General features: G+C 41.3%; 3 protein-coding genes across 7 annotated transcripts in view; 1 reads left to right on the forward strand and 2 right to left on the reverse strand.

The window, feature by feature from the left end:
• Positions 1 to 15,207, reverse strand: part of SDSL (serine dehydratase like) — a 149,507-nt gene extending 134,300 nt beyond the window's left edge. The window contains exon 1 of the mRNA XM_073582571.1: positions 15,093 to 15,207. The gene's annotated coding sequence lies outside the window, so the exon portion shown is untranslated. The remainder of the gene's footprint in view (positions 1 to 15,092) is intronic.
• SDS (serine dehydratase) lies at positions 7,387 to 23,396 on the forward strand. Of its 4 annotated transcripts, none has more exons than XM_073582567.1 (8): positions 7,387 to 7,550; positions 12,423 to 12,581; positions 12,741 to 12,780; positions 14,539 to 14,678; positions 16,870 to 16,961; positions 17,500 to 17,727; positions 20,601 to 20,725; positions 22,266 to 23,396. In XM_073582567.1, exons 2-8 carry the CDS (start codon positions 12,429 to 12,431, stop codon positions 22,454 to 22,456), a joined length of 969 nt encoding a protein of 322 aa, XP_073438668.1. In that variant the 5' UTR covers positions 7,387 to 7,550; positions 12,423 to 12,428; the 3' UTR covers positions 22,457 to 23,396. The 4 variants fall into 4 exon arrangements, with proteins under 4 accessions (XP_073438668.1, XP_073438667.1, XP_073438669.1 ...); XM_073582566.1 differs by lacking the exon at positions 7,387 to 7,550 and adding an exon at positions 7,627 to 7,733; XM_073582568.1 differs by lacking the exon at positions 7,387 to 7,550 and adding an exon at positions 8,787 to 8,941.
• A 155-nt stretch (positions 23,397 to 23,551) lies between these two features.
• Positions 23,552 to 27,255, reverse strand: part of PLBD2 (phospholipase B domain containing 2) — a 51,314-nt gene continuing 47,610 nt past the window's right edge. For both annotated transcript variants that reach the window (XM_073582564.1, XM_073582563.1), the window contains 3 exons: positions 25,735 to 25,887; positions 25,470 to 25,632; positions 23,552 to 24,812 (listed from right to left, as the gene is read on the reverse strand). In XM_073582564.1, the coding sequence (XP_073438665.1) occupies positions 24,645 to 24,812; positions 25,470 to 25,632; positions 25,735 to 25,887 (484 nt within the window). In that variant the 3' untranslated portion in view covers positions 23,552 to 24,644. The remainder of the gene's footprint in view (positions 24,813 to 25,469; positions 25,633 to 25,734; positions 25,888 to 27,255) is intronic.

The following is a 27,255-nucleotide window of genomic DNA, read 5'->3' on the forward strand; positions in this document are numbered from 1 at the left end:
CTCAAGCTAAGTTGCTTTTCCCTTGTTTGTCTCCCTTCTTGTCTTTAGTGTACAGTGGGGACTGACCAGTGCTCATTAGCTCTAGGAATATACAGGGCTTAGGTTCCTGCTTGTCGATTGGTGTGGAACCAATATAGGGACGGTAGGAGAGGCAGGGTGCTATTAGAGCTGTTTGGTGGTCTCCACTCCCCCTTTCCCTAGCATTTGGGCTTCCTTCCCCTCTTTCCCTCATGTTGTACTTAGTCTTCCCACACTGTGCGTGACAATAATGCACTACACATAGAGCTTTAAATATCATAACCCACTGGCCATAGGCCTCTATATTATAGTATAATGCATTCCCCATAGGCCTCTATATAATAAATTGCACTCCCCATAGGCCTCCATATAGTACAATGCACTACTGTATCCATAGACCTCCATATAGTATAATGCCGTCTTCATAGGCATCCATATATTATAATGCACTCCCCATAGGCCTATATATAGAATAATGCACTCTGCATTGGCCGCCATATAGAATAATGCACTCCCCATAGACCTCTATATAATATAATTCACTCCCCTTAGGCCTCTATATAATATAATTCATTCCCCATAGGCCTACATAGGTATAGGATACACAAGGAAATACATCCAGTTGAAGTTTCTGCTTGCGCCGGAGGGCCCCTGACCCGCTGAACCCGGTTGCAACGGTGGTCATTAAGCTACTGGACAAATGTATTTATATAATATATGTAACCTTATTATTTTCAGGGCTGCAGTGATCAGTGTGACAAGATGAGTCATGGCTGTTAGATGTTGACATGAAATGACCAGATGGAGAAGAAAAAGCCTCTACTCAGATGAGACGTCAGGGGTCACAGGATGTAAAAATTTATACTTTATACTGTATGACTTGGAGTAATTCTGTCCATATGCTGCCAGATTTATTTTATTGGACGGCACGCTGATTCATAGATCCATTCATATATCCATGAAAATCACAGATCTGAAAATGAGATTTGCCAGACTCAGATCATGTACATTTCTGATCCCTCCTTCACCAATTTATTTTTTTAAAAAGTTCCTCCGCAGAAATCAGTGACCTGGAACGTCTGAAGAGCATTGACTTTACTGACATCACTGCTGTTCAGAGGCGCCAGTTACACCTCCATCTGAAGAGCGGTGACGTCACTTCTCTTCAGATGTTCCTGCTCATTCTGCGCTCTGGATTACATCAGATTCTATGGACTACGGCGGACCTGAATGGAAACTTCTTTTTTAATAAACTGGTGAACAAGGGAAAGTGTCAGGGACCTTTTTTGTTTTGTTTTTTTTAAAAAGCACTTTTGTGTGTGTTTATCTTTTTTCTTAATGGGTTAGTAATGGGGGGGGGGTGGTCTGGTAGACCACTCTCCATTACTAACACCAGGGCTTGTCAGCTGAGTTTTTGGACACTTCACTGCTGACAATAACTCCAAATTCCTTTACCCCAATTGTCACTGCACAAAGGCATTCAGGAAGAGCCAAGGCAAAGCACATATCTAATGTAAGGCAACACTTCTGGGGTGGCTAACGGGCTGGCATTTTTAGGCTAGGATGGTCCCAATAACCATGTTCCTTCCCAGCCAGATTATATCAGCTCACAGCTGTCTGCTTTACTTTTGCTGGTTACAAAAAATAGGGGTGGGGACCTCACCACATTTTTTTCCATTCATTTAATTTTAAAAAGCTGTCCAATAAGCTCCACAGGGTGCAATTTTATAATATACTAGAGGTGTGCCCGATGCTATCGCATCGGGAGGCAAGGGTGTGTGAGTATATGTGTGTGTGTGTGTGTGTGTGTGTGTCGCAGCTGCCTGCCCACCCACCTCCGTGCAGTCACAGCAGGCAGGAAAGAGGGTGGTTTGCGGCCTATGCTGGAGATGAGAGTACGTGTGTGTGTGTGTGTGTGTGTGAGTACGTGTGTGTGTGCATATATGCGAGTAGGTGTACGTGAGTGTGTATATGTGTGTGTGTATGTAAGTACGTGTGTGTATGAGAGTACGTGTGTACGTACATGTACGTGTGTGTGTGTACATGGTGGGCAGGCAGAGGGGGTCCGGCGATGTGGCCAGCAGCGGCGGGTCCAGCGGCCGGGGGTCCTGGCAGCGGCCAGTCGGCAGGAAAGGCCGCGGATTGCGGCCTGTGTTGGAGATGGGGTGGCGCCCACACCCCATCTCCAGCACAGGCCGCAAGCCACAGTCTTTCCTGCCGGCTGTGACGGAGGTGAGTGGGCAGGCAGCGGCGGGTCCAGCTGCAGCGGCGGCGGGGGGGGTCCCGGCGGTGTCCCACTGGTGGTACTGTGTAAGGGCCTGGTACCACCAGCGGGTGCCATATTGGAATACCCATCACTAAGGTATTCCAATATGGCGGTCGGCATACTTCCGGCGCGTTGGATTGTGGGATTCAGTGACATCCAGACGGAAGTGGATGACAGACAATTTAAGACAATTATATATATAGATATCTATTTATTCTTCTATATCTATTCTCTATCTGTATCTATAGTATTATCTAGCTATATAGCATTCACTGCTGTCTAAAACGCACAGAAAGAATGCTACAAAAAGACAGAAAATCCACAATCATTTTAAGACCTGTGTTTTCATACCATTTTTGACCACTTTCTGACATGAGACGTACTATCCCGTCCACGGTACCCAGGCCCGTATGACCGGGGACGGGATAGTACGTTTAAGCGATCAGCGGTGCTCCCCCTGATTATCACAGCTGACACCCAGCACTATGTGTCAGGGGCAGTCACGGACCGCCCCCAGCACATTAACCCCTGGCACACTGCAATCAAACATGATCGCAGTGTACCGGGGGATTAAGGAAGAATCGCGCAGGGAGTGGGCTCCCTGCGCGCTTCCCTGAGACCTCCAAAGCAGCGTGATGTGCTGTGCTGCTCTGAGGGCCTCCTTCCCCGCAGGCCCCCGGATCCAAGATGGCCACGAGGGCCTGCAGGGAGGTGGCTTACTTAGTGCCTGCAGAGAGCAGGCGCTGAGAAGCCTGCTGCAGTGCCTGTGTCAGATCGCTGATCTGACACTGCACTGCAAAGTGTCAGATCAGCAATCTGACACTTCACAGTGATGGGACAAAATAATAAAATAAAAAAAAAATAAAAAAAGAGTAAAAATAATTTATACAAAATCCCTAAATAATTGAAAAAAAATATTCCCTAATTCATTTTTTGGAAAAAAAAAAAAAAAAAAAAAAAAGTACACATATTTAGTATCGCCGCATCCGTAACGACCCGCCCTATAAAACTGTCCCACTAGTTAACCCCTTTTTAGTGAACCCCTTAAAAATAAAAATAAAAAACAATGCTTTATCATCATACCGCCGAACAAAAAGTGCAATAACAAGCGTTCAAAAAAAGTATATAAATAAATATGGTACCGCTGAAAACGTCATCTTGACCTGCAAAAATCGAGCCACCATACAGCATCATCAGCGAAAAAATAAAAAAGTTATAGCTTGCAGAATAAAGCGATGCAAAAATAATTATTTTTTGTATAAAATTGTTTTTATTGCATAAAAGCGCCAAAGCATAAAAAAATGACAAATGAGGTATCGCTGTAATCGTACTAACCCGAAGAATAAAACTGCTTTATCAATTTTACCACACGTGGAATGGTGTAAACGCACCCCCCAAAAGAAATTCATGAAATGCTGTTTTTTGTTCATTCTGCGACAACTCGTCCCGCAAAATATAAGACCTCACATGACTCGGTGGGTCAAAATATGAAAAAATTATAGCTCTCAAAATGTGGTGATGCAAAAACTATTTTTACAATAAAAAGCGTCTTTTAGCGTGTGACAGCTGCCAAACATAAAAACCCGCCATAAATAGTAAATCAAACCCCCCCTTTATCACCCCTAGGGAAAAATAATAAAATTGAAAAAATGTATTTATTTCTATTTTCCAAATTGGGGTTAGGGTTAGGACTGAGATTAGGGTTAGGGGTGTGTTGAGGCTAGGGTTGGAGTTAGAATTGGGTGGTTTCCACTGTTTAGGCACATCAGGGGCTCTCCAAACGCAACATGGCGTCTGATCTCAATTCCAGCCAATTGTGCGCTGAAAAAATCAAATGGTGCTCCTTCTCTTCCAAGCTCTGCCATGAGCCCAGTGGTTTACCCCCACATATGGGGTATCAGCCTACTCAGGACATATTGTGCAACAACTTTTGGGGTCCAATTTCTCCTGTTACCCTTGGGAAAGATAAAAAAAAATTGGGGACTAAAAGATCATGTTTGTGGAAAAAATGATTTTTTTTTATTTTCACGCCCGGGCATTATAAACTTCTGTGAAGCACTTGGGGGTTCAAAGTGCTCACCACACATCTAGATAAGTTCCTTGGGGGGTCTAGTTTCCAAAATGGGGTCACTTGTGGTGGGGGTTCCACAGTTTAGGCACATCAGTGGCTCTCCAAAGGCAACTTGACACCCACAGACCATTCCATCAAAGTCTGCAATCCAAAACGTCACTACTTCCCTTCCGAGCCCAAATGTGTGCCCATACAGTAGTTTTTCCCCACATATGGGATATCAGCGTACTCAGGACAAATTGGACAACAACCTTTGGGGTCTAATTTCTTCTGTTACCCTTGAGAAAATAAAAAAATTGGGAACTAAAAGATTATGTTTGTGAAAAAAATATGATTTTTTTATTTTCATGCCCGGTCGTTATAAACTTCTGTGAAGTCCTTGGGGGTTTCTTGGGGGGTCTAGTTTCCAAAATTGTATCATTTGTGGGGGATTTCCACTATTTAGGCACATCAGGGGCTTTCCAAACGCGGCATGGCGTCCGATCTCAATTCCAGCCAAAAAAGTCAAATGGCGCTGCTTCCCTTCTGAGCTCTGCCATACGCCCAAATAGTGGTATACCCCCACATATGGAGTATCAGTGTACTCAGGAAAAATTGCACAATAACTTTTGGGGTCCTGTTACCCTTGCGAAAATAAAAGTTGGGGGTGAAAAGATCATTTTTGTGGAAAAAATATGATTTTTTAATTTTATGGCTGTACGTTATAAACTTCTGTGAAGCCCTTGGGGGTTCAAAGTTCTCACCACACATCTAGATAAGTTCCTTGAGGGGTCTAGTTTCCAAAATGGGGATCACTTGTGGGGTGTTTCCACTGTTTAGGCACATCAGGGGCTCTCCAAAAGTGACATTGCGTCCGATCTGAATTCCAGCCAATTTTGTATTGAAAGAGACAAACGGCGGTCCTTCCATTCTGAACTCTGCCATGTGCCGGAACAGTGGTTCCCCACCACATATCAGGTATCAGCGTACACAGGAAAAATTACACAATAACTTTTGCAGTCCAATTTCTCCTGTTACCCTTGGTAAGATAAAAAAAAATTGGACCTGAATGAATTTTTTTGTAAAAAAAGTTAAATGTTCATTTTTTTTTTAAACATTCAAAAAATTCCTGTGAAGCACCTGAAGGGTTAATAAACTTTTTGAATGTGGTTTTGAGCACCTTGAGGGGTGCAGTTTTTAGATTGATGTCACTTTTGGGTATTTTCCATCATATAGACCCCTCAAAGTGACTTCATATGTGATGTGGTCCCTAAAATAAAATGGTGTTGCAAAAATGAGAAATCGCTAGTCAACTTTTAACCCTTATAACTTCCTAACAAAAAAAATTTTGGTTCCAAAATTGTGCTGATGTAAAGTAAACATGTGGGAAATGTTACTTATTAAGTTTTTTGTGTGCCGTATCTCTGTGATTTAAGGGCATAAAAATTCAAAGTTGGAAAAATGCGAAATTTTCAAAATTTGCGCCAAATTTACGTTTTTTTTTCACAAATAAACGCAAGTTATAGGAATGAAATGTTTCCACTAACATGAAGTACAATATGTCACAAGAAAACATTGGTGGAATCAGTGGGATCCATGGAAGCGTTCCAGAGTTATGACCTCATTAAAGTACAGTCGTCAGAATTGTAAAAATTGGCCCGGTCATGAACGTGCAAACCACCCTTGGGGGTAAAGGGGTTAACTTACTTCACTGGTAAAACGCTGCAAACACTGAAAGGATTTACATGCTGCAGATTTAAATCTGCAAGTCACAAAGCAACATTTGCATGAGACTTCAGAGTTCTCACGTTGCTAGCATCAGGAAGCCCTTAAGGTTTTGTTATAAATCCGTGTGGCAAAACTGCGACGTGTGCACACACCCTTATTCTCACTTCAAAAAAAAACTTGAATAAAAAAAAATGCCAAATAAGGCTGGTTTCACACTTGCGCTTTTTTGCGCTGCGTTTTTGCGCATAAATGCGCATGCGTTTTCCCTATACTTAACATGGGTGCGCATTGGCATGTGTTTGTATGCGCATGCGTTTTTTTGTAGTGCGCACCCGGGTGCACAAAATGCATCCTTTTGCATTTTGTGTGCGTCCAACCTGTCTAAAAAAAAAAAAAGAACGCATGCGCACGCAATTCAAAAGACATTCCAAAGACATACTGATAGGTAATTTAGATTGTGAGCCCCATCGGGGACAGTGATGAAAATGTGTGTAAAGCGCTGCGGAATATGTTAGCGCTATATAAAAATAAAGATTATTATTTATTATTAATTCACCCAAAGCCTCATTAAAGTCTATGGCAGCGCTGACGTGCGCATGGACATGTGCACGAAAAAACGCATGCTTTTTTTGCAAAAACCATGCGCAAATAAACAAGAAAACGCATACAGAACGCATGATGCGTTTTTTATGCGCGTTTGCACTTCGCACGCAGCGCAAAAAAAGCAAGTGTGAAAGTAGCCTAAGGCTATATTCACACGTTGCATTTTTCATGCAAATATTCAGCTGCGTTTTTCCGAAATTTCAGAAATCTCATGCACACACCTTGCTTTTTTTTTGTCCTCAGTATTTTGTATAATACCTTAGTTTTTGCCAAATGCAGCATGTCACTTCTTTCAGCGTTTTCCACCCATTGAAAGAAATGGGTAGAGCAAAAACTGCTGAAAAAACGCAGTTATCAGGTTTTGCTGCATTTTTTATGCCAAAATCTGATGAAGTAGAATCACATTTTTTTTATGCACTAAACTTTATCAGCATGCACAAGAGACAAATATACCCTAACAAAAACGCAGTAAAAAAAAAATCAACAAAAAATGAGCAAAACCGGCTTTTTTATGGCAAGTTTCGCCTTGTGGAAAAACTGCAGCAAAAATGCAACATGTGAACATAGCCTAACAGTGTAAACAATGTAACTGAGGGGGGTGTCACAGTGCTAACAACTAGTTGATAGTGAAGTGGCATTATCTCTCTTCCTTTTCCTAGTACATGAGGGGGAGGGTGGATGAGAATCCCACCTGGCCATCAAGAGTTTCTTTGTAAGGAAGATGAGACTGGATGTCTTCCAAGAAGGAGGACAAAAGAAAGCTGCTTTCACCAGAGGTATAAAGGATCCAAGCATTGTCCGAAAGGAATATAACCTGGAGAGTTACCAAGAGGATAGACCTCGAAGGAAAGACAGATTGGCTGGACGCAGGGATCGGAGTATCTGGTAAGAATGCCATCACACAATTATCTAGAAATTTCAGGATTTGTGATCATTCTATGGACTATTGGAATGATTATTGCCCCAGTGATTGGCTGCAGTGCTGTAGCCTGCACACAATCACTCGGATCAATGGCTTTGCCAATCATCAGAGCAGTGGGGGAAGACAAAGCCTTGGACCTGGGCTGGGTGAGTAACAGATGACGTTTTGATTTTGAACACGGCCATGACTATTTAGCACTTCATGGATATCTCCATAAAATCTCATGATAGCGGTAAAGAAATGTTCCACTTTGTTTAGTATAAATACATTATTCAGCACTCGATCCTGTGCTTGATTTATTAGGATCTGATCCAGTAAGAAGCTTTGGGGCTTTTTTTTTTTTAAGTTTCTCTCACCCATTGTAGCCAGCGCTGATGGGGTCCATAATATAACAAATTTGTCCCCGCCTTGAATTCCATTATTCTGTCGTCAATAGAAAATAGAACAAAATTTATAAGCCCAATGTGAACTAGGCCTAATCCTGAATGTTAAGTATCAATATTTTTGCACAAGGAAATCTTAGTGCAATAATAAATACTAATTATTATAGCGCCATTTATTCCCTGGCGCTTTACATGTGAAATCCCAATGCAATTTTTAAATTAAAAAAAAAATAAATTCCATTTTCAGCGCCAAGTGTGTCCCAGTGTACTCCATTTTTCTAGGAACAGAACGCAGTCCTTTCTTCCGCACGCAGTGGTGTAATAATAGCAGTGTACAGTAAGGACAAACATGTTTTTGCAGCATGAGCTCATTCTGAGAACTTGTTTTTAGAACATGGTATTTTATCATTTTTTTTTCCCGTGTCTCTTCAGGCACAGCATTCCTAAGTGTTTATCTGCTGGATCTATTCTATGTAGAGGGACTGGAATGTTTTTTACATGGACATTAAACCTTTCACATAGTCCCCAGCAGAGTTTTTTTGTTTTTTTTTCTTCCCCTCTTCATGTTTACTGTGATCTTTAGAAACCAGTTTGACCAGCTTGAGCTGGTCCATGATGAAACAGTAGTGAAACCAAAGAAGAGGGGGGTCTCTGTTACTCTGTAGACCTGCAAATGGGTGTTTGCTCTCCTATGGGTAGAAGGGACTTAAAATAGCCTGCATTTCCTTTAGCTGCTTGTTACCGCCCACTGCTGGACTCTTTTGGTATTGTCTAAGACTAACATTTCCTTTAGCTGTAAAACCTGACAGCTGTGCAGCAGATAGTAGGGTGGGTGTGCTGGGGGTGTGTTTGTAACTGGCTTCTGATTGGTGCCAGAGAATGGTCCTGGTCCTATAAGTTTATCAGTGGGAAGCATCCTTCACTGAGCTACAAGCAAATCCTTCTCAAACTCCAGCGCCCATCATCCAGGGGTAGGTGAGCTTAACGCCCCTATAGCAATGGTTCCATTTTTTCTTTTTTTTTTTTTTCTTTCTACTTCCCAGTTTGTACAATGTCCTGATGAAATGCTTCTTAATAAGATAAATAATTACTGATTTGAAATAGTTAAGAGGGAGAAACGATATATACATAACTTTTAGGATTATTACACTCCCCTTAGGTGGATCATTTTTGACAGGCAGAGAAACTTCAAATGAAATGTAGACTACTGTTTTAACTAAAAAAAAAAAATAATATAGCATCTATATATATATTTGGTTTCATAGTCCTCTTTAGAACCCTTTTTATTCTTCCCACTTTACATGCCTATAATAGCTATAGATCTGTAGGTAAACATTAAGAGGCTTTATCAGTGCATGTGATGGAAGTGCCATGGCTGTTTTAATTAACACTATAGTCAATGAAAGAGGCAGCATACATGTGTGACCACTAAGCTCTTACCCATTGTGGTCATTCAGAGAGGATGACAGAGGGGCTCCAGACACTGTTCTAGTTATCAGTGGGGGTCCCTATAGTATGGCCCACTGGGATGAGACATTTATCTCTCATTTCATGGCTAGGTATGTGGAGATAGGGGTTTGCTGCATTTTGGGATTTTAACTTCTTAATTTGTAGTATTTTGGGGTTCATCACAAACTTGGCACCATTTTGTTTATAAAAGCTTTATTTCTCTGCACATTCAAGTTCAATGTGATCTGTGGCCATAAGGCAGCTGAAGAAGACAAAGAGTTACAAAGCTTTCCGTTGGACTGTCAGGATTCCCTGAGGGATTCTCAGGTGAAGACATTGGCCCCTTTGTATTGTTAGGGTATGTTCCAATGGTTAGTAAATGCTGCGGGTTGGACATTGTACTTGTGCAGCGTCCAAATGTTACAGCATCGTGGATGGGATTTTAAAAAAATCCCGTGCCCACTATGCGTCCAGAGACACCCATGGAGACGGACATGTGGCGCATCTTTCCAGACCGCAGAACGTCAATTTTTCTTGCAGAGACGCCAGTCTCCACAAGATAAATCTCACCTATACAATGTATTGGATGCGGTAAACGCGCACGGTTCAGTGATCACATGTAGCGTTACCTGCGTTCAATAGAAGGCAGCGGTTTGGACGCAGCGAACATGCGCTGCTAGTTCCGGATCGTCTGCACATACCCCTAAGTGCAACTTCCCCACCAAATACCCGGCACTTCTGTCCATGCAATGGCAGCTGGTAGGGGAACATGTGACCAGACTGATCCATCAGCCTCAGGGATGGATACTGAGAGCAAAGGGCCCCTGTGAAAGCATTGTGTATGGACCACTCCATTTCTTAAAGGGGTCTTCAGTTTTCTTTTTTGAGCCCATTGACTTGTGCGAGGAGGAGGGAGGGGGGGGGGGGGGGCGCAAAGTAATAAAATCAGAGTTACTCATTTTCACCTGGTCCATTGATGCCTCTCTGATACTGCTGTCTATGTTTACAGGCTGCGGTGATAATGTCATAAGTGACCACTGTAGCCGATCACAGGACTCTGCAGCGTGTGCCGTCTACCTTTGCTGACTGCTGAGCTCAGTGATTGGCTCCAGTACTCGCGTGTCTTTAGTCATGATATCACGGCTGCAGCCTGAAAACAGAGAACGGGGCAGTAACAAAGAAGAATATTTCTGACCCCAGAGGAGTAGAAGTATCCCTATTATTGTTTTTCCCTAGGGCAAGCCTAAAGGCAGTAAAAGAATTAAAAACAGAAAATCCTTTTAAGTAACATTATTTGATACATCAAAAAATCAGAATACGCACGTCATACAAGTAAACCGCACACACGTCACATGAATACAGCACACACATATGACACATCACAGAAGCACAGCGCAGACATGAGAGCTGTCACACAGGTAAGGTGCACATATCATAACCCTCACATGTATACGCTGCACACATCAGACGAGCAGGACACACACTGAACGTATACATCGGGCAAGCAAAAACAGACACAGCATGTGCACAAACTACAACATAAACCAGTCAGTCACACTGCTAAGAATATTTATCACAGGCAGATGCACATACCATATATACGGACACATGGCATATCCATATACACAGTATAAACACACACCCTATATAGGCACATGAATGCATACATACAGTATAAACATACCCAGATCCAAGTATACATATAATATATGTACATATACACTATATATGTATCCATGTGCATTTATAATACAAGGCAACAACTAGGCAGTCACCCCCTCCATGAATGGTAGGAGAGTGACTGCACCAGTGTTGTCTCTGCCTTTATAAAAGGGCGTTGTGGTGTTGGTAAGTAATCCCAAGTCATCGGTCTCTTGACCAGTGTTTTGGGGGAAAGCTGCACTAACAAGAGAAAGTAATCAACCTCTTTATCTGAGAATTTGTGTCAATAAAGGAGCTCCCAAAAAGACAGATAAAAGAGCAGACTACATTAAAGTTGAATATGCAGGGAAATAAAGAGCCTGTAAAAGCCAAAAGGTACAAAATTTGTAACAAAACCAAATCAAAAACAAGATTTTGCGCATAAAATGCATGCATTTATGTAAAAAAAATATATATCTTGTCCCCAAAGGTGGCCAGCCTCTGTTAAGTAGCCAGGCAATGGGCACATATGACACTATAAAATGTGACACAACCCCCCTATCAATGTAAGACAACTTCTTACATCCAATTGCTGTAACAAATACATTTGGGAGCACAACTCTCAGCAGAATTCTGGGATATGTACTGAGCAAATCTCTCCAAATGATTCTAATTCCGGTTCATACATAATTAATGAACAGTACACTAAATATTTTTTATATAACTTGCACTTACTTGGCTGCCTGTAAGAAGTTTCGAGGATGAAGATCTTTGAATACTGATGATGCCTCTTGCTGTTAGCACAAGTGCATCATGGGAACTTTATCAGGGCCCCTGGTTCCTAGGAAACTTGAAATACAATGAAGAACGGGGTGTAACTAGAATTTCCTGATCCCATGCGTAAAATGTTTCCACTGGGATTCATTACCAGGGTGGCAGTGCCCACTAATGAGGCTGTAAATCTCTCTGGGATTTCAGTATGGCATGGTGCTGTAGACTGTGATATGGCGAGATTGGCTTCACTTGTGGTAGGAAGCACAAACCACAGTTGTATAGTTTAGTCACATTATAATACATCAAACTGGGACATTAAAAATAGTCATATGTGGCATATAATGCCACTGATGCATATGTATCGAGAGAAAAATCTGTGTGTGTGTGTGTGTGTGTGTGTGTATATATATATATATATATATCACAATATTTTATTATTGTATAATGTTTCTAAACAGGGATAACGTATTCCATTGTCATAAAAAAGTGAAATGTATTGGCTTTGCTTTTATGGCAAATGTAAAGAAAATGTGTTGCTATGATGACTATAATAGACATAACATGTTATATTTTCTAATCACCCTACAGATCAACATGCCAGAAATTAGCAGCCTTCATGTGAACACTCCACTAAGGGACAGCGTGCCGATGTCCAAACTATGTGGTACCAAAGTGTATCTAAAACTTGACAATGCACAACCAACGGGGTCCTTCAAAATCCGTGGGATTGGACATCTTTGTAAAACGGTAGGCAAGCAATATGGATTGGCTATCTTTTTTTTTATGTCCAGTAGAAAAGAACAATGGACAGAATGCAAATAATTTAGCTGAAGATTGTGATGACTAGAATCATGATTATCTATTATGTAAAATTTTACTTTTTTGATAAATGTTCTTGTATTACAGTGGGCAGAACGAGGCTGTAAACACTTTGTCTGTTCTTCAGGTAAGTGTCTTTTTTACTGCATCATGAACACTGTTCATATCACCTGCTATACTTAATACAGAGCACATGATGCGATTATTTTTCCTCCTCTACCCCACCCCCTTCAGAAAAAAAATGGCACATGTGCAAAGCCCCACCATACCCACAGAGAGCACTTCTCCAATTTAAATGGTCGTGGTCTTGAGGCCTAAAAGCTAGCAAATGGTTATTTATTAGTGATGAGCTAACGTGCTCGGATAAGGAGAGATCCAAGAATGCTCGTGTGCCAACAAGGTATCTTCAGCGTGCTCGAAAAATATGTTCGAGTCTCTGCGAATGCATGTCTCATGGTTGAGTTAATCCCTGCATGTGCTGTGGCTGTCTAACAGCCATGAGACATGCACCAACGGGGACTCGAAAATGTCTTTAGAGCACGCCAAAGACACTCGTTTAGCACAAAAGCATGGTCAGATAACACCTTATCCAATCACTTTTATCTAACAAGATTTATTTTTTATTTCGGTTTCAAAATACACACAGCATGCTTTTCCAATCATAGAATTTGACAGCACAGTTTAACTCAAGTGCTGCTGACAAACTGTATAGTGAGCACCCTTCATTCCAACAATTTGTGGGGTTTCAGCTCTTAAGACTTCCATCAATTTTACCCATATAATATGCCTGTTGATCAGGGGTGGGCAATTAATTTTCCTAAGACACATGAGGGCCAAACCAATAGGCTGAAATTAATTCCGCTTAAAAGTAGTAATATATGTAATGCAGCGGTGCTCACACAGTACAGTAAAGAGGCAGTGATCCAGGTCCAACATAAGTCTTTTATTTTCAAACTCCCAAAATAAATCCAGAAATTTCATCCTCCAGTTCGCAGTTGAAATGTCTGCATCCCGCTTATTGCTGTGGGCGACCGTACCACTGTATCCCTCAAGGCTGCAGCAGTAGGTTTGGCTTCTCTGGCCCGAGTTCAGTCTCACATAGACCTGATTTGCATAGAGCCTCCTGCTCCGAAGCTTAGAAACAAAACACTGACCGACCAAAAACCTCAACTCAAAGTTTAAATGTGAATCGTGGACATGGGCCACTCGCAAAACCCAGAGTGGAGGGAGAGACCGGCTCCACTACCATCCTACAGATCTCTCCATTATTAAAAGCCCATATCAGATTTTTTTTTAAATCTAACTTGGTCAAAATACTTTGACCAAATCCACTCTCGCTTTTATTTTGCATTGCAACCACAGCTGCTGCTGTGATTACAATGTACTCCAGCGGGTTTAATATGCTTCTATGGGCATCCTGGGAGACTCTCGCATATTCCCCTTATTATTTCACCCACTAACATAAAATGGTTGTATCACTTAAAAGTAAGCAGAATTAAGAATGCAGACATCCCTCTATACACCCAGACACAGCCCCTTATACTGTATACATGCCATACACACATATGGAGAAGAGAAAAAAAAAAAAAGCCTACTCCCCTGTTTTCAGTGCACAGCTGACACGATGAAGCGACGTCATCGAGTCAGCTGTCTGTCGCACACGCTTGGCTAAGTTCTGCTCTAGATAATCAGTACTTCAGCTTATTAATTTTGAAAAACAGTTAATGGAAAAGAGAATATATTGCACAAAGATACTATGTATCATTTGGAAATCACGAATAGAATCTGCTATACCATGAATATCAAATTGGAAGTCCTTGACATGATATATAAATCATTCAAACACAGGGCTCATGTGATATCTAATTTTTTTGTTTATATATAGGAGGTAATGCTGGCCTGGCAGCCGCATATAGTGCCCGCATGCTGTCCATCCCTGCAACTATTCTGGTCCCAGTTACCACTCCAAGCTTCACCATCCAGAGAGTCAAAGACGAAGGTGCTACAGTCTGTGTAGTGGGAGAGGTATGTTCAATCTTCCTCACCTGAAGCATTATACTTTTTCATTGGTTAATAAATGTTTTCCATGTTTTTCTAAACAAGAGTTAATTTAACATGTCCATGATAAACCATAAATATCTGGAACTATAAAAGTAAAAAGGTGTCTGGGGAAACTGACCATCAAATTATTCTGTTTGGACCATATACGGTACATCTTCTGAGCCAGATCACACCAACCAGTGATAAGATATTGCAAATTCATAATGATCAAGGCTGTAATTCAACATACAAATAAAGTAAAAAACGAGTGAGAATACAGAGAGCAATATTTCTGAATGGGCAGTGGGGACAAATTAAAGAGAACCTGTCATCAGGATCATCCATGTGAAACTAAAAGGTATGGGCAGAATGGCGCTGTCATACTGACTTAATACATACCTTTAGTGTAAAAATCTGCAGCCTGATTTTCACTAAATCATCATGTGCTTCAGGGTAGGACTTGTGGGTAGGGTCTTCTGCTCAGAGGGATCAGCCTCTGCATTCATGATCATGCATGCATGCATTTAAATTCTTGGCTGACGCCGTCTTAGCTGTGGGCGAGCCGAGATCTTTCTGTTCATGTGCCACCTCCGGCACAATTTTCCTGAAGACCAGCTGAGGTCGATCTGGGCATATGCTGGTGCCAATTTCATGGAGACAGTCATCAGCGAGGGCAACGCCCACAGCTACGACTGCCCCATCCCAAAATGTAAATTAATTCATGATGATGAATGCAGCTGAGGGGTCGTGGCCGAGCCCTCTGAGCTGAAGACCCTTTCCACAAGTCTCACCATGAAGCAAGTAGGAAGCTGAAATTTATCATGGTGATTTAACAAAAACCAGGCTGCAGACTTTTACACCAAAGGTATGTAATACATCAGTATGACAGCGCCAATCTGCCGGTACCTTTGGTTTCACATGGATGATCCTGATGACCGGTTCTCTTAAGTGCAATAAGGTTTTATCCAGTATACCAATGTAGAAGGAAAAGCAGTGAGGAAGGAAAGATAATCCAGCTTTAAGATTGTAAAAAAAAATTTGGAAATAAAGGTTTTTCTAAGGATAGCATAGAATACAAAATCAATTGCAAATGCAGATGGATTGGCGGATGCAAAAAAGCTAAGAGGAAACTGGATGCGTCGATCCATTTGGAATTGATTGATTCTATGCTATTTGTTTTAAAAAAAAAAAAAAAAAAAAAAATTTATGGCATAAAAGGTTTTTCCACTTAACAACGAAGCTGGATTCTTTCCTTCCTCATGGTCTATGGAGTCTTGCAGGGGCTCAATCCTTTGCTTCGCTGAAGGATTTCATCCGGGTTCCTACCCAAGGGTGAGCCAAAATTAGCTTTTCTTTTTTCTTCATAAGCAGTACCTGCTCACCTTGTATGGTTGTGTAAGAGACCACACTGATAAGGCTTTAGAAAAGAGATTATAGCTGCTGTAGCTCCACAGGTTGGTAGATTCAACATGGTATTGAAATGGTAGAAAATGTGAGTATTCTGTTCTGCTGGTTTTTGTATACAGAAGAAAAGTCCAAACTTCAACTTTTGTGGTTCTCCTGAAGTTTAACTTCAAAACGCGTCGCATAAAACCACTATTATATTGGACTTTTATTGTGTATATGAAACCAGCAGAACAGAAAACCTACACTTTCCACTACTTCAAAACTCAATATTTGGCATTATAGATGTCATGTTTAATAACTTCCTTTTATTACACCAACATTAACACTTGTAGGAATCTGTATTCTGCGAGATCCAATCTCCAAAGGAGAGCCGGAAACAGTCAGAAGGGCAGTATTTAGCCGGGGTCACAGTTGCGAGTGCAATGCAAGAAACTTGCACCTCAATACCCGGCACTGCCGCCGGTAGCTCGGACTGGAGCGTTCAGCTGCATAGAAAGACATGCAGCCGCACACTCCGGTGCCGGGTATTGAGGAGAGGTTCTCACATTGCACTCGCAACTGTGACCTCAGTCTTTAGCTGAACATTTACACCCATTAGTTTTAGTGATCAGTGGAGGTCTTTTTATCTGCCCCACCAATCAAAACCTGATGTTATAATGAAATGAGAAGTTAGTTAAAATGATAGCAAGTACAAAGAAAATTAAGGATACCTTTAATATTATATTTTTTTTTTTTTTTTTTTTTTAACAATGCCTGTTCTTCCTTACAGATACTTGATGACACTATTGAGCATGCTAAAGAGTTAGTGAAGAATAACCCTGGATGGGTATACATCCCTCCATTTGATGATCCTTTAATATGGTATGATAGTTTACAAATTACAATTTGTTAATATATCATTTTCATGAAACATTGTCTACATCTTCATGGCGTCACATGTCAGACTGACTTACAGGAAATGGCCCAATTGTTAAGTGGCTAGGTTAAAGAAGCCTTTCCGTGAAGGGTTTGCATTTATGTGCTCACCTGCCACTGCTTTTTCTGGTGTCCAGCTCTGTTCTCCGTGATGTCACTGCTCTGCAGACTGTCTGGGTCAAACTGCGCTCTGTGTGACCCTAAAGTGACTTTTACAATCTAAGCCCATTGAGCATCAGAACGAGACGCCATACGCTTACATTGTAAAAGAGACTTCCAGCTCACGCATAGAGCCTGAGAATAGGAAGTGTGTAGAGATGTCAATGAGGAGCAGATCTGCGCTGGATCCCAGAGAAGACTGTAGTAGAAGAGTATTTCAACACCAACCCATTCCACTACTTACAAAAAAAGATTTCATGGGATGGCTTCTTTAAGTCTATTATCGAATACTGATTGTTTGCAAAACCTTCTTGTTTTTTTGTAGGGAAGGCCACACATCATTGGCAAAAGAAATGAAAGAAAGTCTTCCTTCAAAACCAGGAGCAATTGTCCTCTCAGTTGGTGGTGGTGGTATGCTCTGTGGAGTAGTCCAAGGCCTACGGGAAGTGGGATGGAGTGATGTTCCCATCATTGCAATGGAAACGAGAGGTGCTCACAGTCTTAATGCTGCATTAGAGGAAGGAAAGCTGGTGACTCTTCCTGAAATTACCAGGTAAATCAATGTCTAAAGAGCGAGATTGCTTGCAGCCACCAGACTTCTTGTGCCTGCTTCCTGGGACATCCCAACTCCTGCCAACACTAAATCAGTATAATTTTTTTTTTTCTAGTTAGATGAACTTGCCAGGTGAGAATGAGACATGCACACTTTAAAGCAACCTGGTCTGCATCGGTCAAGTTTAGAAAATGCTTACTTAATCTTACTAGGGTTACTGGACAGCACTAGAAAAACATGGCTGTTTTTTAGATTGCACACTCAGTACAATCTCTCCTTCTCTCCCCACGTCCATGCCACACTTGCCAAGAAGACCTCATGCATAACATATTATTAAATCTAAAAGTGGCAAACAGAGCGCACAATTGGGTGATACCCTATGGAGGGCAAGGAGAGTGCTGGTTACACTCGCCTGGTGGAGTTATGTCAGGCACAACTCTTATGTAGGCATGAATGAAAGCAGTCTCATGGGTGGTAGATAAATCCTCCAGGAAATATCTGAAACAGTTGGATGAACACATGGGTGGGCTTCACTGCTGGAGTAAATAAATTCTACAGAAAAAGAAAATTAGAACAACTTTTTATTCACAATGCGTTTAAACTCCTTCATTGGAAGTCTTCAAACAGAGGCTGGACAGACATCTGACTGGGATGATTTAGTGAATCCTGCTTTGAGCAGGGGGTTGGACCAGATGGCCCAGGAGGTCCCTTCCAACTCTACAATTCTATGATTCTAACTCCGTACTGGCATCTTTATCAAGTGAAATTTTTGTTTTACTTGATAAAGACACACCAGTACGGAATTGAAAACACTCAATGGGCCAGATTCATTATAGCACTTGCGGATTTTTTTTTTTTTTGCCTCTTTTGATGTCCATTTTATATTTTCTGCCACTATCGGCAGTTTAGGGTTTCTATATTAATTGTTTTGCTTAATTCATCATTCAACTTTAAAATATTTGGTACAAATGTACTCCAGTCCCCTCAAGTTGTATTATATACGCCAGATATTTTGGTGCACGCTTTGAATTTAAAGGAGAAAAAAAAAAAAAAAGTAGCAAAAAAAAAAACAAAACACATAAGCCAAAAATAAACTGTCTTTGCAGAACATCAATGAAGCGGGTGCTCCCTTGAAGAATTTGGTGTGAAAAATGGCAAATACTACACAAAAAAAATTCATGAATCATAATCCATGAGAATCAGGTTTAGTTTCTTAAAGGGAATCTGTCACCCATTTTTTTGTGATATGATGGAAAGATATCAATTTAGTGTCAGATAAGCATTATAGCAGGACTTTTCATACTGACTCCCCACCGTTTGATGCATAAATACCGTTTTTAGCTCTCCTGCGGTGTATTTAAATCTCCATGGTCCTCTCTGATGGGCGGGGCTTATTTTCCTTAACCAACCCAAACCCCCCTCGGCTTGCTGTATGTATTGTGATCTGTGAATATCACAGATCCTGTAGGGTTACCGCATGTGCACAGTATGCTTTGCCCAACTGTGGGCAAAGCATAAAATTATTGCGCATGCGCCATTACGTTCTATGGCCCGGAAGTATCGCATCACCACTCATTATGAATTAGACAATCTGTGGAGTCATGCCCCTATGGTAAAACTGGTATGAAAGCACCAACAGTTACACAACTTTTGTGCTATTCCACAAAAACTTTAAGACTTTTCAAAGCAATTTATTCCAGAATTCTGGTCTAATCACTTTGATGAATCAGGGCCACTGAGTAGAACTGCATTGAATGAGCTACAATGTGTTACAGGTACAACAGCACTTCAGTCAAGAGAATAGGAGCTGTTCTGCAGTAACTGCCGTCAGCCACTACATATCAAACTTCACATTGCAGCTCATTTAGGGCGTTTCCATCAGGCCACAGTAAAAGCTTATAACAGCTAGTCCTAATGTTGGACCCTCATCGGTCTAATATTAATGACCTATTGAATAGTCCAATAATATTTCATGACTTTAAAACCCCTTAAGACTGTTCTGGTGACATCAACATTGATTTTAATCTACAGCATGACTACTAATCATTAACCAAACGATATTGTACAGTTTTGTGCTTAAAAGTTAATCTTTAATTTCATAAATCAAGAGACATTAAAGTTAAGCAACTTTGCAATTTGATACTTTCGCTCAAATCTTGGGTAACATCAGTATTCAGTGAAGACTGACGGCTCATTATTGAAAAGGGGAATGGCAGTTGCTACTTAAAATTCCATGTAAAGGGGAGAAGCTAAAGGCAGACATTCTGCTGCAAGTTATCCCCTTGTAGAACTTCATGAGCACCAGCTGCCATCTCATGGAAACTGTAGTCCCTGAAGGCAGATTTTACCCAGCAACTGAGACTGGTCGATCTGCTCAAGAGGAGAAATAAGTGTATTTCTCAAAGATATTAAAGTTTCTTATATTCACTAGTAGTATTTATATAGCGCCATTAATTCCATGGTGCTGTGCATGAGAAGGGGTTATAGAAATCGTTAACAGTAAACAAATTTACAATGACAGACTGGTACAGAGGGGAGAGGACCCTGTCCTTGCGGACTTACATTCTATGGGGTAGTATTGATTTATGAAAAAACAACTAGTTATTCCAAGTCCCTTTTGGTTTTAATGCCAACTTTGTTTTCAACCCCTCCCCCCTGCAAACTGAAGGGAATGGAAACAAATGTTACTAGTGCCTGCTAGTCTAAGGGGAGACTTTCACTTTAGAAAATGAAAGATGGCTGCAGGCTTAGATCTGTATGCCTAGACTTAATGGAAGTGTTAACTTGTCACTTTACAGTAAAAGTACCATATCTCTTAGCAAACATCACAGGTTAGGAAAATGTACAAACTTTAATTTTCCTCCCCTTAACAGCGTGGCGAAGACATTGGGAGCAAAAACTGTGGGAGCACAAACCCTGAAAGTGGCTCAGGAACATCGTGTATTCTCAGAGGTCATCACTGACCAAGATGCTGTGATTGCCATCGAAAGGTTCCTTGGTGAGTGATTCTGGATGTCATATAAAACACAGCATTAGAAAGTGTAAAACATCCATGTTAAAGGTATGGGTAGAATGGTGCTGTTATACTGACTTAATACATACCTTTTAGGCTAAGTGCACACGTACCGGAACTCTTGCGGAAATTACCGCGAGAATTCCGGAATTCCAGTCCGCGGGAAAAATCGCATTTTAAATTCCCGTGGAAAAACTAGCATTTTGCAAGCGTATTTAGCTTGCAAAATGCTAGCGTTCTCCAAGCGATCTGTAGCATCGCTTGGAGAACTGATTGACAGGTTGGTCACACTCGTCAAACAGTGTTTGACAAGTGTGACCAACTTTTTTACTACTGAGGCCGCCTATGCAGCATCAGTAGTAAAAGATAGAATGTAAAAAAAAAAATACTGTTATTCTTACCTTCTGACGTCCCGCGCAGCCGTTCCCAGTAATCCTTTGCGAAAATGCCCGCGATGACGTCAGTTCTCGCGGGATCGCGACGTCTCGCGAATGACCGAGACTTCGCGATCCCGCGAGAACGGATGCCATCGCAGGCATTTTCGCAAAGGATTACTGGGAGCGTGGAGAGAGGCGGGAAGACTGCGCGGGACGTCGGAAGGTGAGAATAACAATATTTATTTTATAATTCTATTTTTTACAGGGATATGGTACCCAAAGCCCGGAGGACAGTCTCCTCTCCTCCGGACCGTGGGTACCATCCGCAATTGTTCTGCTTACTTTCCGCATGGTGGGCACAGCCACATGCGGAACAATGCATTCCTATGGGTGCGGGATCGCCACGATTCCGCAAAATAATGAGCATGCTGCGGTTTTTACCGCGAAGCGATTCCGCCGCGGTAAAAACCGCAGCATTAGCACAGCGGAATCCCATAGGAATGCATGGGATGCTTATTTTTCGCGGCAAAGTCGCGCGGTTAAAACTGCCGCGGAAACGCGAAAAAAAGCCACGTGTGAACTCAGCCTTAGAGTAAAAATCTTCACCGTGGTTTTCGTTAAATGATAAATGTTGCTTTCCTCAGCGCCTCATGGTGGGAAAGTGGGTAGGGTCTTCGGCTCAGCCATGGCCCTTTCGCTGCCCCTGTTGTATTGATCATTTTGGTCTGGTGCCATGTCCTAGCATGTAAACTGCGCCAGAGGTGGTGCATGTGCAAAATGACCCCTCTCCTGGTCATTGACCCCAATGTGCTGAGGAAACCGAAATTTGATCATTTTAACAAAAAACCAGGCTGAAGACGTACACTAAGGTATAGATTAAATCCGTATGACAGAACTATTCTTCCCGTACCTGTAGTTAGACATTTATATTCCTGCTGACTGGTTCCCTTTAAACAATAGGATCAAATGATATTAAACTGCCAACTATTTATACCCAGAGTAAGCTAAAGCTGCTCTTCAGGGGTCTTACTTATTACTACAGTATAGCAGTTTGCTACTCACTTGTCAAGGGTGGGGAGGCTCAACAATTTGTTGAGTTCATGAGTGGACCTGTATTTTGCTGACTTGCTTGTTCTGTCTCCCTCCAGATGATGAGAAGATGCTTGTTGAACCAGCGTGTGGTGCAGCTCTTGCTGCGGTTTACAGTGATGTGATTGGGAAGCTGCAGAAGGAGGGAAAGCTGAGCCATGATCTGTCATCTGTGGTGATCATTGTATGTGGTGGGAACAACATCACCCTCGCACAGCTCTTCCGACTCAAGGATCAGTTGGGCATCTAGTTTGTCATTGCTGCATAGGAAGACTTTACTATCCAGACATTCAGGCCAAGCCATGGTACCACTTTCCTGGGAATTCCATCAGCTCTAATGTTACCAAGCAGATTAAACAGGAGCAAGTGTGGTTTCCAAACAATTCCGGCTCACTATCCGTATGCCCAATATAGGAGCTCAGCATTGTGCACAATTTTAGGCTGAATTCACAATTCTGTGTCATGGAAAGGTTAAGGGTCTCCAACCTGAGCTCAGCTTCAGATGCATAAAATATTACTGAAGTTCAGCTCGGGATACTCTGAGGACAGTCCGTGTATCTGGATGTGTGAATCGGGCATAAGTTTACATTCCGCCACTGGCTGTCCTCAGACTGTTATGTTAGTGACATAAGATAATCGTATGGTGCATGCACAAGATGTGTCAGTACTAGTGATGTGCGACCGTGCTCTGATCATGCTCAGGTGTTATCAGAGTATCTTGGGCGTGCTCGTATATCATGTTGGGGTCCCTGTGGCTACATGAGGTTGTCTAACAGCCACAAGTCAACACATCTTGGGATTGCCAGTTTGCTAGGGAATCCCCACTGGTGTTGAGGCTAACAGCCACAAATCGTGCACCTGCAGGGACCCGAACATAATGTACGAGCATGCTCTGATAAGATGTTATCCGAGCACAGTCGCTCATCACTAGTCAGTACTCCTCATCTGACCTTTATCCTCTGGCATCCAGAGACAGTTTGCTTTGTCAGATCATATTGTCATATAAAGCTTTGTTAGCGTATAATGTGGATTGTGGGAAATTAGTATGAAAGGGCTAACACATGATTGTTGCGCAGCTCTCAATGTAACCACTACCTCTTTTGTCTAAAAAGTCTTTTTAATGTAATTTTTATGTTTTACTACCTTGCGGCATTAAACCACTTGATATATAATAAACAACCTACTGTGGATTTTGATTTTTTTTTTTTTAAATTACCAAAATGTCAAACAAGTGAAAGAACTGTAGACGTGACAGCATGTGGGCAAGTGAATATTTTAAAGCACATTACAATGCTAGTAATGATAACTCTTTGGTATGGCGCAAAAGAAGATTTGGACAAAAGACTAAAGTAATTTACAATTTTAATAAGTGCATTGAAAAACAAAAGAACACTACTTTATACAAAAAGCCTAGCACACAAATCTCAAGAACATAGCTTCCCACTGGCAGCATCAGCTTGCTGGAAACAAAGACTTGCATAGATATGTCAAAGGGGGTGGTCAACACAGTAGGTTATTCCCCCATGGGTCATGGTTTCTTGCTTATAGGAGAGAAAAAAAATAGGTTTAATTCTAAAGACAAATTCTGAATTAACTTTACTATCCTAAAAATGCTGATGGCAGCCTTCGTGCAGTATAAAAAAAACAAAAAACTGCATAAGGCCATGTGCCTGCTCCTACAGCCAACGTTGAGAAAAATGGATCTGAAACCTGCTGCACGGATAGTTTCTAATCTAAGAAGCCTGTACTTGAAGCCTTCAGTCAAGTCAGCAGATGCCATTTCATATTGCTTTAACATTTAAATCATTCACAGCATAAGTCAGCATATACATCTCATATACACATAGTGGTCTCTGCAGTTTACTATGAGAAATCTATCAAAGCTTCCAGAAATACCAAACATGCACATGGAAGTCACAGCAAGTGGTCCTACACGACCCCCTTCTATCTTTAGATCAAGTCCTTCTCTCAAATCCCCTCGATAATCCACCAATTCAGGTTCAAGTAAAATCAAGCAGGAACTTGGGCTCAAATATGAAGGTCAAATGGAAAGGCCTACAGTTCATAAGTTGTAAAAGAAAATAGTCACTTTATCCAATTATCAGGTAGTCAGCATAGAACTGTATCAATATAGATTTCCTTTGGTATAATAGGCTAATAGCACAAACTTGGGTCACGGACCACCTGTTTCTAGGACAGGGTGGTCTGGAGAAACAATAGCTATCAGTACTTTGATGTATAGTTCTGCAAAATAAAACACACAACCTTAACACACTAAATGTACCCCTTATGAATTTTAATAATTCAGTTCCCTGCTTTAGCCAGTACCCTTCCCAATATTAGTACCATGCCAGCTGCAATGCATGTCCGGGCACAAGTTACAAATGCTGATTAAAAGTACATTGATTGCGGAAAATAGTACAAAGAACCAAAATGCCTCAATCCCAACTGATGACAATGGGAGAGAATTTCCAGAGGTCAGGATGGCCCATGTGCATGAGGCTGCTGAAGGGAGAAGTGCTCCATTGGAAAGCAGGGACCTGGTCCCATGTAGGACCATTAACAGCCACCATTTTGTGATGTTTGGCAAATTCATAACTTGTGACCTGTCAAGGAAAAAGAGTTGTCACTGAGGATGCTCATCACCATTTTTGCCTTAGGACAGCAATACCCTCCCTATCAAAGGAAGCTAGAAGCAAGGCCTTGACTGCCCCACAAAATGTTCCATCATCAATTAAACTAGCCCAAATGTGTATCTAGTCCATCAATGGCGCCGTGAGATGGATAGAAAAAAATCCCTGGCAAATTTCACACTGAGTCAATATGGGAAGTACTACAGCTTCCTATGAGAAGTTTGGTATATAAAAATACTGTCCTCAAATTAAAACAAAATAAAAGGGTATGGAAGCCTTGGCTTGATTCCCCTTTGACTTACATTAGTACCCAGGTTATCAGGAGTATTTTTTTTCATGATAAAGTATGTGATTTGGTGTCTTATAGTTTTGGTTAAGATATTAGACATATGGTAGGTTATGGTCAGGTTACCTTTGCCAGACAGTATTAATGAGAAATGCTTCTTATTCTATGATGCACCCTCATGTTGTATAATAAAAAAAAAAAAAAAAATGGGCTACTGACTATTGTGTCAACTACATGAATAACTTCCTTTATAGCAATATGCTACTCTAGGGACAGATTTTGGTCAAGTGTGTAGACTGGTCTCCTCAATATTCATGTGAACATACCTTTAAGACATTACCCACCTTCACATCAGTACCACCATGTTGTCTTTGACGCATAGCACCAAAAGGGTATGTTCCATTGGCAGGGTTAAGATCAGATCGAGCAGAGATTGCATTCTCTCCGTTTTGCTTTGGATCACAATTTTCGCAACGTGAAAGAGGATCATGAAGAAAATCATTGTACCTGAAATATTAAGAGTGAATCATGTCCTCTTAGAAGGTCTACAACTGGATACAGTATGACTTCCGTAAAATACCAGACACCATGTCAAGGTCACCCTCTCACCTCATAAGATTCACCATGGATTGCAAGTCCTGCACAAATGTCTGATTCCGGCGAAATATTTGAGCACGAGGAGTTTTTGAATAACTAAACCAGTCTCCATATTTTTTCAACAGGTCCACTTGCCCACTAGCATTAAAAATCTCTTCAAAGTACCTAGAAGAAGGAAGGACAGATGACTAAGCAGACCCACTTTCAGTCACTATAGGACCTCTAGTGGTACTTTAATGCACTTACGGGACATTGGCAGAACACTACCCAATGAACATAATCTTGGGATTATGAGGGCATATATGTAAGGTTTAATAAAAATCGTATAAGAATTTCATTAAAAATTAAATTAACAAGCAGGAAACTGTAGCAAAAATGTATATTGACAGTCTAGGCACAGATGACTAATTGTATACCAATATGACTATGTAGTGTAGATCCAACACAGTAAAAAGTATTAGCCAAAATATTGAGCATAAAAGGCATTAAATAATAAGGTTCTATAAACCCAAAATACATTGCTTTTGGCATTTTTCTAAATTGCCATTTTTTTTTTTAAAGATGGAAAGGAAGTAAATAAGGGTCAACAGTGGCCAGTGTGTAATATATACAGTATATTATATATTTATATTAGGTGCTACACAGGTGTACTTACAGTAGAGTGCCACGACAGTATATCGCCAGAGAAGATGCATACTGACCACTGGTGACCCCCATTTACTTTCCAGAACCCTATACTAATACTGAATGCCACACAATCAATGAATTGGAACTCAGTATATAGCACTGATATAATTAGCTTTTGCACTTTGTCAGCATTGATCTACACACTGGTTTGTTGGATTCCTTCCATTCCATCTTTAGAAAAAAAAATGGAGATTTAGAAGAATACCAAAAGCAACTTGCACCTCAATATATTTATGGATTGTTATAACCTTATTCTGTAATGCCTTTTTTGCTCAATATTTTTGTTTAATACTTTTTACAGTGTTGGATCTGCACTCCATAGTCATTAGGATACAATTGGTCATTTCTTTATAGGCACAGGTATATATGGGCACCACTTTGTCAATATACATTTTTGCTAGTTTGAAATCCCTGCTTGGGTTTTAACCAATAATGAAATTCTTTAACCCCTTCCCGACCAATGACGCCACATAGGCGTCATGAAAACTTGTGCCAATCTGGCCAGTGACGCCTATGTGGCGTCATGACTTCAAAGCCCCCCTGCGGGTCGGGTGACCGGGGTCACTTAAAGGGTCACCCGACCCGCAGATACAGGGGGCTTTGTGAAATGTAAAGTGCTGCGGAATATGTCGGCGCTATAAAAATAAAATTTATTATTATTATTCTTCACCACAGGGGGCGTGGCTTCGCCCCCACGTGGCTACGATCGCTCTGATTGGCTGTTTCACTTTTAACAGCCAATCAGAGCGATAGTAATATTTCATCAATGAAAATTGATGAATTACAATCCAGCCATGGCTGATGCTGCAGTAGCATCGGCCATGGCTGGAGACCCAGATCCGACCC

Source organism: Dendrobates tinctorius, unplaced genomic scaffold (assembly GCF_039654945.1).
Source record: "Dendrobates tinctorius isolate UK_male_01 unplaced genomic scaffold, ASM3965494v1 ptg000073l, whole genome shotgun sequence".
NCBI classification, from domain to species: Eukaryota; Metazoa; Chordata; class Amphibia; order Anura; family Dendrobatidae; genus Dendrobates; species Dendrobates tinctorius.

Coding starts and splice junctions, on each gene's coding strand:
- SDS (XM_073582566.1), top strand. CDS start 7,677: ATGGCTTTGCCAATCATCAGAGCAGTGGGGGAAGACAAAGCCTTGGAC. Junction 12,781..14,538: donor ACACTTTGTCTGTTCTTCAG/GTAAGTGTCTTT, acceptor GTTTATATATAG/GAGGTAATGCTGGCCTGGCA. Junction 17,728..20,600: donor ACTCTTCCTGAAATTACCAG/GTAAATCAATGT, acceptor TCCCCTTAACAG/CGTGGCGAAGACATTGGGAG.